At 31.8% G+C, this 11,167-nt stretch overlaps 1 protein-coding gene across 1 annotated transcript; it reads right to left on the bottom strand.

The window, feature by feature from the left end:
* Positions 1–1,366: 1,366 nt before the first annotated feature.
* LOC106467062 (transmembrane emp24 domain-containing protein 7-like) lies at positions 1,367–10,965 on the bottom strand. The gene is made up of 3 exons (XM_013927377.2): positions 10,587–10,965; positions 4,936–5,181; positions 1,367–2,417 (listed from the first exon to the last, which is right to left on the bottom strand). The coding sequence occupies exons 1-3, from the start codon at positions 10,776–10,778 to the stop codon at positions 2,190–2,192; spliced, it is 666 nt and encodes a 221-aa protein (XP_013782831.1). The 5' UTR covers positions 10,779–10,965; the 3' UTR covers positions 1,367–2,189.
* Between the last annotated feature and the right edge of the window lie 202 nt (positions 10,966–11,167).

Here is an 11,167-nt window from a genome sequence, read left to right as displayed (position 1 = left end):
GTGAGTTTAAGAAAAAAGATGAATGAAAAGGACTGTGTCTAAAATTTTTTTTGTAATCATTTTAATTTAGGTTTGAGGATGGAACAAAATAATATGTTATGTTATATGTTACTGTCCATGCTTAACCTAAATATCCTGATGTCTTGTATTATGTAGCTTTCCAGCAGACATAACATAAAAACATCATTAAAAAGTATAATAAATCTGGCTTCTAAATATTAATGAAGTGTTTTCAAATTTTGTCCTCAGGGACATGGTTATCTCATTAACTTCAATTATTTTCACAGACTAATCTCCAAACAGCAATATTGTATTCTCAACTACAGAAGAATAAAGTTTTCTCCTTCTGGGAGTTATTTACTTAAGATAATAGTTCTTTTCAAATTTAAAAGCCACTTAAAGTTCTTAAAAACTCCAGGGTGGTTCAATAAATGTGAATTCAACCAATAAATTCATAGTTGAGCAAACAGAAGGCAGAGAAAAAAATAAATTCCAAGCTAATAGCAAATGTTGAAATTTGATTATAAGAAATAAATATAAGCTTAGAATCCACTAAAAAACAAATCAGAAAAAATCTATTAATGTGATGTTTACAATTCCACCAATTAGAAATATGATAAAATTAAAAGTTTGAACTTTTTTTCCTTTCTAAACATTTTTGAGTAAAAAAAAAAAATTGTTGAAATAGAATTAGAAATATATTTCACATTAAATTTTTAAATTTGAGTTCTGAGTGTGCAGCCAGAGTAACCTCAACGTCCATCAGTTCATGCAGAGTTAAAACATCCAGAGGTTAACTTATTTAACATTATCACTGTGGAACAGTGGTGCAGAAGGTACCTGCTTACAAAATGTCTATTGCAGTGTGGCTGAGACACCATTGGTGGTTGAGGAAGTGTTCACTCTCCATCTCCAAACACATGACTGAGATGTACTTGGGTAAAGTCAGAATGCAAGGATATGTAAAGATACAAGTCATTATCACTTTCTGCATTGACCCCAACTACTGTAGCATTACCACTGTGCTTAGTAAATACTGGGCAAGCTCAATGTGTCATCATGGTGTTCCTCTTAGTTGCATGCCAACATTTTGATCTCAAGGACAAATTGAGATTTGATCTTATATCAAAAAATTGTTGATGTTAATATGTCAGTTAGTAAATGGATCTCTAATATTTCTATAAAAAATTATGGAATTAAGTTCTGGTTTTAAATAAACTAGAAATTATTCTTTAAACTTAGTCAATTCAGATGTGTGATCAGGTAAGATAGAAATCCAGAAAGAGAATTGGTGCTCAATATTTCATATCAAATATTATTTTACCTCAACGTGTATTCCCAGAATCAGTTATTAATAACAACAAAAGCTATATTAAGTCTTGTTTATTTTAAGAGCAAACACAATTATCATGAACCTGTTAACATGCATTACCCTTAAATTATAAGAAATACTAGTTCTAACATTTTTTTCAACTTGACACAACCTTTGTGAAAGAAAGATTTACCCAACTTTCACACTGAAAACTACAAAATAACCTAATACTACAAAAAAAGAAAGACTTGCCTGAGAATTTGAAGTTTTTTTATATAAAGATTATGTTTTCTTATTAGCTATAATATTTAGCCTGGCTTTCATTCAATATCTGTATATTATTGTCAATCTGTACTTCAGATTCTAGCATCACAGTATATGATGCAAGTTGATTCTCTATACTATGTAAACATCTGGTTGCAATTATTTTAAAACTTAAATGTTGTGCGAAACAGAAAATCACAAGTTTAACTGGATGAAAAGCAAAAAACAAGTCATGGAACTTCAAAATTAATAAACTAAATATGAAATAATAAAGATCTTATTCTGAAACTAAAAACACTCAACATTAAATGGTTGCATTTCTATATGTAGATGGCTGGCATAATAAAAAAACTAATTATAGGATAACAGCATGACCAATGTTAGTTAAAAAATTAGTAATTTCACAAACATATTTCAACACGTTGACTCAAAGGTATTTTGTAGTCTCCACATCTAAAATGGCATTTACAGCAATGACCTTACTATAACCAAAGACAAAACATTTTTGTCCCAAGCCCGAGTCTTGACTTCAAGTGAACATTAAAAAACATGCAAGGCAATAAGCCTCATTTTTGTTTTAAAATAACTGAATCAGAGATCATAAAAAAGAATTTCAAGATTTGCTAACAGTTTTTTTATCAGTAAAAAAGTTCTTCAAAATGATAATCTGGCCAATGCCTATAACTAGAATAGCCAAGGTTTCCCCAACAGACCAGTACAATACTTTAGAGTTCAGATCTTCTGCAAACTTTCGACCTTGAGCTTCACGCAAACGATGATGTGTCTGGTAGTCAATAATGGTATTTAAATTTTCATGAACTTGTACACTTGAAGATTCCATCTGAAATAGTAAAAACACAACTTTTAAAACACATCCTACAAATAAAATGCAACTAAAACAACACTGATTGCGATTGTATGGAGTCAAAGAGCGAGAGAGATGACATATTAGATTTACTGACTAATGACGATATGACTGCAAGAATTAAAGTAGGGAATCATTTGGGGAAGAGGGATCATTGCGACTGTATGGAGTCAAAGAGCGAGAGAGATGACATTTTAGATTTACTGACTAATGACGATATGACTGCAAGAATTAAAGTAGGGAATCATTTGGGGAAGAGGGATCATTGCATAATTAGGTTCTATGTTTTGCTACATGTTGAGATAAAAGGAAATGAAAAGTTTTAGTTCCTAATTTTCATAAGCTAACTTAAAAGTTATGAGACAAGATTTATCATTAGTGGACTGGAACAATGAGTTAGAAAGTGATGTAATAGAGATTTATGAAAAGGTAAACAGGAAAGATCAAATCTAACTGGGTTATTAAAGATACAAAAGAGAAAATCAGAGACAATATCGTAAAGTTAAGAAGTTTGAATTGGCAGATAGGATAAAAGTAACAGAAGTATAGGAAGGCTAGAGATTTCATTAACAAATAAATTAGGAATCCAAAAGGGCTTATGAGAAACAGCTGCCCGATAATGTCAAACTAACAGTAGGGATATTTTTAAAGTACGTTAGGGTTAAGCAAAATGTTGTAGTGGGGATTGAGCCCTTAAAGGATGTTGATGGCAAGTTTATGGTTACTGTTGAAGTGTAGGAGAATTCTGAACTTTCAAATGTTTTCTCCTCCTCTGTATTTATAAGAGAAAATAAATTAGCAATAATTCTGACTCTGATCATTCTATGAGAAAAATTGAAATGAACCTGAATCATGTAAACATTTAATCCCTTGGTGGTAAGTAGGAAGGTTAATACGTAGATAATCCACAATGACAGCCAGGGTTTTAAATGATGACTGAAATCAGATATGCAAATCTCTCTCTAATTTTTGGCTAGTTAATAAAGAGTGGGCAGATGCTTGAGGATTAGGAAATAACTTATGTTTCTCTTTGTTTTTACGGTGATGACAACAGTTGCCCTAGAAATTACAGGCAAGTTAGTCTTAATTCTGTAATGAGAAAACTTCTAGAGTTTGATAAAAGTAGCTTCACAAAACAATTTAGTAAATATGATGTGTGTTATATATAAAAGCATACATGGATTTACCAAAAGGAAGTCTTGCCTTACTAGCCTGTTATCTTTTTTTCAAGGATATTACTTATTATATGGATGAGTAAAAAGGGTATGGATATAGCATACTTACAATTTTCAAAGGTTTTTGATAAGATAGCACATAAAACATTAAATAAGAAAATTAGATTAGTAGGGGTTGGGGAAAGACAAGTTAACTGGGTCATAGGGTAGTATTAATGATATTGTTGGGGCATAATTAGTAAATTAGTAAAGCTTGTTGATGACATTAAATCTTAGGGTATTTCAAGCTGTATGTAGGGATTTTGAGGTATTACAAAGCGAACAGACTTAACTGGTAAGTTTGACAAATATTTGGAAAATAGCCTTCAATTATAATAAATGCAAAGTAATGAAAAAGGATATCATAAGACAGGTAACATAGATGAGAACCACCTCAACAGCATGAGGATCTGGACACAGTGGTGGATAAGTCAGTTTAGCCACTAAATCAGTGCTCTGTTACTGGCAGTAAAGCCAATAACATTTTAGGGTGTATTTAGACATATTGATGACAAGTTAAAAGAAGTAGGCCTCACATGGAATACCATGTACAGTTTGGTCTCCTTATAAAATAAAGGATAATGAGTTACTCGAAAAGGTTCAGAAGATAGCTACTAGGATGGTTATAGGGTCAAGAACTCTCAAATTATTTTCTCTTGAAAAAAAGAAGGGCAGGAGGTGACCTTATTGATGTTTATAATATTATCAGGGGTAAATTGATAGAATAAAGATCTCTAATTTCTTTGTGCTACATTCTGAAGGAAATAACATGAGAGGACACATGTTTAATATTTGGAAAAAAGATAGGTTAGGCTCTAATTAAGACAATTTTATTTTTCTAAAAGGGTGATTTACTTATGAAACAAGCTCCTGCTGTTGAAAGCAGTGGAGACCAGCACTTTACAGGAGTTTAACTGAGGAATTGATAAAGGTTAAAGGGGGGTTTTACTTTTCCCATGGGTGGCTATACGAGTACACTCTTGAAGGCCTAAGTGGTCCCTTGCTGTCTATAGGTTATGTTACATTATTACAGAACAGGTTTTCATCTCACCTGATGAAGACATGCACTGGCAGTTCAAAACATCATCTTCAACTTATTGGACAACTTATGGACTTATTAGTCCATAAGTTTCCAATCCAAATGCTTAAAGAGTGGTTACTAAGTCTTTGTAGGAAGTATTTTATACTAATTAAAAAAATAAGCAGCATATTACAGAAATTTAAAGAAATCATGAATTTAGTTTATAATTACATTTTTCACTATGTAAACAACTCCATACCTTGGTCATAGCTGATAACTGTTCTCCTACTCCTGGAAGAGGTTTTTCATCCCCCACTTGAAAGTCCATGTATACCAGTTTGTGACTGAAGGTAGAAAACTCATTGCTGAAGCACACAGTATATATACCTGACTGAGCAGCTGTCCACGTAAAGCTGTCAAATTGTTTCTTTATTCCCTTGTATAGAATCTGGCGATTTGGAGCTTCTAGGCTCATGTCGACATCATAGTTTCCACCTGTTACAACCTGTTTAAATCAAAATACATACATGTATGTGTTTTATTCCAATAAATACACTTAGTCAGTTTCCTTCCAGAATATTGTCAGACATAAATTTATGATTTCATGTTAGAATCCCTTGTCTTGCAACATTAATTTTTTTGTGTCATTCAAAAATCAGTTGTGCAACATATTAAGGCCTACTGCTCTCAGTTACATAATTTATCCATTTCACATTACGTACCATCAGCACACACTTTACAGACATCTACTATTAAAAATTTATGTGAGATAAACCTTTGGGATTCATCAAGTACTGTGATATTTCTGGAATGATAGACAAGAAAGTCTTGTGCAAGTGAAAGCATAGTTGATCTTTTGTTGTCAATTTAATCACAGCAAAACAGTCACATACAGCTGCAGAAGGAAAGAAGTGAATGTCTGAGAATTCCAGGATATATCATAAAACTTGTGTGAAAGCATGTTACCCTATTAAAGATATGCGGTAGTCACATAAATGCCCTGATCTATACAACCTATAACCACTAAGAAACTTGCATAGTTAAGGCAAATACATTTGTGTGTGGAAATACATCATTAGATGATTTGATGGTGAGGAACTCGCTTTGAGAATAATAAATTTAGGGATAGCTTGAATGATTGGCATTGTGATCTGTATAGCTACATGAAGCAGTCTAAATTTGCCAACCAAAGTTAGGATTCAAAATCATTTTAAAATCTCTCTAACTAGTATCACTTTACTTATTTGTGTACTTTTTATTGCAGCATTTATTTTGTTCTGGATACTTCTTATAGTAATAACCAATGATCCCTACTTTCTCTTAAGATTTTAATTGTTTTTCCTATTTATCATAAAAAAAAGCCAATATTGTTATCTGGATGATGGGAACAGTGTGGAGTTGGTATACTTAGATTTTGAAAAGCTTTTATTAAGGTACCATACAAAAGAGTAGCTAAGAAAATCATAACAGAAGAGGTTGGAAAAAGATTAGTTAATTGAATTTTAGGGCAGTTGGATGAGAGAAAACAAATGGTTGTTATTAATGGAAACCAAAAAAACTGGACACTTATTACTAGTGGAGTGCCTTAAGGGTCTGTGTTAAGACTTTTGCTTTTTGCTATTTATATGAATAATATTGAAAGGGCCATAATTAATAAATTAGTAAACTCTTGTCTACTTCTAGCTATATTGAGGATGTTGAGTACTACAGAATGACTTGGATCAACTGGTAAGATGGACAAATAGTTGGCATATGACCTTTAATTGTGGTAAATTCAGCAAGGTAATGAATTTGGGTTACCAAAATTTGGATTGCATTTTATAAAGATGGAAACCAACTCAAAAACATGACTGAGAAAAAGGACCTTGCTATAGTGGTCAGCAAGCCAATGCTCTGTTGCTAGTAGTAATGCTAAAAGAATTTTAAGATGTATTTATGAACGAACATTGATTAGAAGTCAAAAAAGGTAATAACCTTTTGAAATACTGTGCAAAGATTTGGTCTCTTTATTTAAGAAAGGACAATAATTAATTTGTGAATAGTTCAGATAAGGTTACTAAGATTATTCCAGCAATGGAAGGACTTTTTTTTGGGGGGGGGGATAGGTTAAGATCTTTTAACTTATTTTCTGTTGAGAAAAGAAGAATAAGAGGTGATAATTATTTAAAGCTCTGGATACAACTGCTGAAACCAAAAATTACAGGGGTGATTTTAAGGTGAAATTATCACAGACTGTATTGTAATAACAGAGCAGGAAGAATAATTCATATTGTCAAGTTTGTTTTAAAGTAACTGAACTAGCCTATGTGGATCTTGATGAAAAGGAGACAATTATTTAAAGCTCTGGATACAACTGTGATAACCAACAGTGCAATGAACATTTGTATATATGTTTAACTAATATACTGTTTAAAAACAAGAGGACAGTGCTGTTTGTTTCTTGTTGAAATTTACTGCCAACAAGTCACAGACACCTACTGTAAAGAATTCGGCCCATACATAAAAACAGACAATGGGTAGGCACCAGAGGATTGCAGAAGCTCTAATGTTACTTCTATTTCTAAATAGAGTGATTAGTTGTTCTGGAATAATAGGCCAGTTAGTCTTACTTCTGTAGTGGAAAAGGTTCTAGTCTGATAAAGGAAGATTTACACAGCCATTTAGAGAGAGATGATATCACAAAAGAAAATAAACATGAATTCTGTAAAACGAAATTGACCCTTAATAATCTGTAATGTTTTTGAGGATGTAACATGCTATTTGGAAGATGGAAAGGGTGTGGACTTGGTGTACTTAGATTTTCAAAAAGCTTTTGAGAAGCTGCCAAACAAAAGATTAGTTAAGAAATTCACGGTGGAGGGGGTTGGGAAAGACTAGTAAATCGGACTGTTTGGAGTCAAGTAAATTTGAAGAAGTTTAAGGGAAGGCTTGATAAATATTTTAGTAATCAGGAATTCACAGAACAGATGTATTGGACCGAAAGACCCCTTGTTGTCTCTTAAACTAGACTTTTATTACTAGTGGAATGTTTCAGAGACCTGTACTTGGGCATTTGCTCTTTCTTTATACTTTAATTTTATTGATAGGGGTGTTATTAGTAAGTTAGTAAAGCATGTAAATGACACCAAACTCTACGGTATTTCTAATTGAATGTTGTGTTAATTGGTTAGATGGACAAATACTTGACAAATGACATTCAATTATAGAAGTGCAAGATATGCAATTGGTTTATCATTATTTGAATCACACAATTAGTGTAGATGAAACTACTAAATAATATGACTGAAAAAAAAAAGGATCTTGGGATAGTGGTGGAAATCACTTACACTATCAAGTAGTAGCAGTTAGCAGTAGTGGCCATGAAAGCATATTTTAAGGGCGTACTTACAGACATATTGTCAGGACTTAGGATACTGTTATCCTGACATCATATATAAATTTGTTTACAGTTGTTGCAGAGGTACCTGGCTCTCTAGAGTGATAATGAGTTTATTGTAGTGTTACTTAGGTTAGAAGTGGTTATGTAAAGGTAAATATAAGAGCTGCATTTTTTACATGTATACATTTTCCAGTATGTTTAGGATCATTTTGTTGTGGTCAAGAGTTTGAGAAGTGTTTTATTTCTTTTAAGTACATGGTAAGGCTGACATTTTTATCTGAAGTTATTGCTGAATATGGAGCAAAAATATTATTTCTTGGAATGATAATACTTGATTACGGTTGACTCTGTGTGACTTTACAAACATAGTCAAATAGGCTTGAGCAATTGGGGTGAGATAGCAGCTGTGTGTTTGAGTGCACTGAGTTACAAAGTATAAGTCTGGTAGGTGTTCTTATGAACTTGTTTTGATAAAAATGTAGAAAGAAAGGACTGAAAAAGCTTCTAATCTCATTAAACCATGGAGTTTGTGCAACATGATTTTTTTTGCAAGCTTGAACTTGTTTTGGGTTTATATGCAGCACTGTGCTAATATTGTTAAACCTTGTGTTTACCATTGTTGTTATGTGTGTAATAACGTTAAAAGGTTTGAGAAGTATAGTAATTTTTGAGATGTACAAACTAAGCATTAAATTGTGTGTTGAATTGTAAACTCATATTAAATGGACCAATGAATTGTATATAACTTAATTATGCAAAAAAATATCACTTGGAGAAAGCCTAACGAAACTGTATAACAGTTTATAACGCCATTAAAAAAGGGAAATACATTATTGCTAAAACTTATTTAGAAGAATTTTGTTGTGAACTGAAGTAATTTGCAATAAATAAGTTGACTAAGAACTAATGTTAATAATTAAAGTGGAGCCAACTGTTCAAATTAAAATTACTGTATATGGTAATTTGTAAAAAAAGTTAAATACATGATGGGTATGAGAGTGAAATCTAATAATAAAAACAATTTTATTACAGAATTAAAAATGTGAAATGAATTATGACAGAAAGATGGTCATTGAAGTTTTCTATTAATTCTATTTATCTGGTAGGGAATTACTTTGTTTGTCTTGTGTTTGTTCTGCTGGCATTATCTAAACTTAAGTCTTTTGATCATTAGTTGTTAAACCAAAGAACCTTAGCAATCAGGATGATTTAGATATATCACAGTATTGATTACAAGTCACAAGCGATAATGATCTACCAATGGAAATTACTAGTTTGGTCTCACTTGAAATATTGTGTACAGTTTCGGTCTATTTATTTATGAAAAGATACTGAGTTTATAGATTGATATGATAAACGGAGATAATTTTTCTGTGCTGTATCATTCCAACATGATGAGAGGACACAAGTTTTAAAATTAGTAAAAGACAAGATCATTTCCTTAAAAACTAGTATAGGATGGCACGTTATGAATTTAAAAGGGTAATACATGAATTCCTCACAAATAAATATTGGTTCAAAGTTTTTATTTATTTTGAAGAGTGGGTGGGCAGGAACATCCTTTAAGTACCAAATGATCCCCTATTATCCATATGCTATATTTTTCTCTCATGTATATCATCCTGTAGCAATATAGAAACCAGACATCCATCATCATCAAAAGGCTATGTTGACATTTATCATGGTCAGTTTTTTAGAAGATAAAAGCATCAACTGAAGAAACCAAACAGCTTTCTGTCATCTTACTTGTTTCTATCATTTTGAAATGTATGTATAATATACAAAGAATTTTCATTGAAACTGACTACAGTTTATTTTCCTCAAATGCTGTTGAGAAGTTTGGTACAACTTATTAAATTAAAATTTATTAGAGGAATTACAAATCATTCAGTTAGTCATTCAGCATAACCACACTAATCCTTAGGAAGATTTCAAATAACCCCAAAACTCTGGTACTTTTGAATAGTTGACTATTCGTCTTCAGGAGTATGAAGGGCCACTAATTCTTTTTACTTTTGCTTATGTAATATTGCAGGCTTAAGGCAATTTCCTGCGAACACATTAAGCCAGCATAGTGAAATAATTTGTCTATTTTTTCAACTCATGTACAAGTATAGATTAACTTTCCATTAGTTTTGTTAGCTGAGACTAATTTACTCAATATATTTCAATTATTTAATTTAGAGGCTAGACTGAAGACTACAGATAAATTGACCTAACATAAAAATTCTGCTAAACCTACCATTCCGAGCTTGAATATTTATACCCAGTATTCAAGTATACACTTTATATACATTATTATTTTGGTAAGATATTGAATGCATCTACTAAATCACGATTTTAATATTTCCCCCTAATTTCGAAGTAGAATCCAGTTAAACTGGTTAGCTCAAACAGTGAAAAAATAATGGTACTTAATCTGTATATTTGGGCTAGCCGGCTATTTTAAAATTTGTCGGCAATCGAGGAAATAACGCCATCCAAAAGGTTAGTATTAGTAATAATAAAAGCAAAATTTACATATAATGTACCTGAAATTCTACTGTTGATAAAGTTCCTTCAGTTATCTCTTCGTGGAAACACTGCTTGGCATTATCTGGTAGTTCAAAGGTAAGCTCGACTGCACCTACACTTCCAATTATTTGACAGACTAATATTACTATAATTAGTAAATAAAACAAAGTTAATGGGCCTACACGGTTTAAACTATTTACAAGACGCATTATGAAGGTAAATCATATAACTATATTCGACCACACAAGTTTCTCTGAATATCTGTTTAAACTGTTAAATCTAACTCTAATACGATAATAAGCTTAATCACTTCATAAATGTATATACTTTTTTTTTTCTTTCGAGAAACTGTTTACCTTCCAACGTGTAATACACCCATAAAACCAACGTGGCGGTCGGCTTAGCTACCACCACTAGAGCGCCGTTTACACAATTCAGATATTCAATTAAAAAAAATATTGGTATTAAAGCTAGATTTTCACATATCGCGCTTTTGTATAATTTATGAATATTTGAGAGACAAATAACACCAGATTATTGGCATATATTTTTCAAAGTTGACAAATATTTAAATTTTAAATTTATTTCCATCTTTCAT

Source organism: Limulus polyphemus, unplaced genomic scaffold (assembly GCF_000517525.1).
Source record: "Limulus polyphemus unplaced genomic scaffold, Limulus_polyphemus-2.1.2 Scaffold2474, whole genome shotgun sequence".
Classification (NCBI taxonomy): domain Eukaryota; kingdom Metazoa; phylum Arthropoda; class Merostomata; order Xiphosura; family Limulidae; genus Limulus; species Limulus polyphemus.
The sequence above is the reverse complement of the archived record's forward strand: the minus strand, read 5'-3'. Positions and strand labels throughout refer to the sequence as shown.

Excerpts from the sequence above, each read along its gene's own strand:
- LOC106467062 (XM_013927377.2), bottom strand. The coding sequence starts at position 10,778 with ATGCGTCTTGTAAATAGTTTAAACCGTGTAGGCCCATTAACTTTGTTT. Across the intron at positions 5,182-10,586 it reads TATCAACAGTAGAATTTCAG|GTTGTAACAGGTGGAAACTA; the intron begins GTACATTATATG and ends TGATTTAAACAG. Across the intron at positions 2,418-4,935 it reads AGTTATCAGCTATGACCAAG|ATGGAATCTTCAAGTGTACA; the intron begins GTATGGAGTTGT and ends TTACTATTTCAG.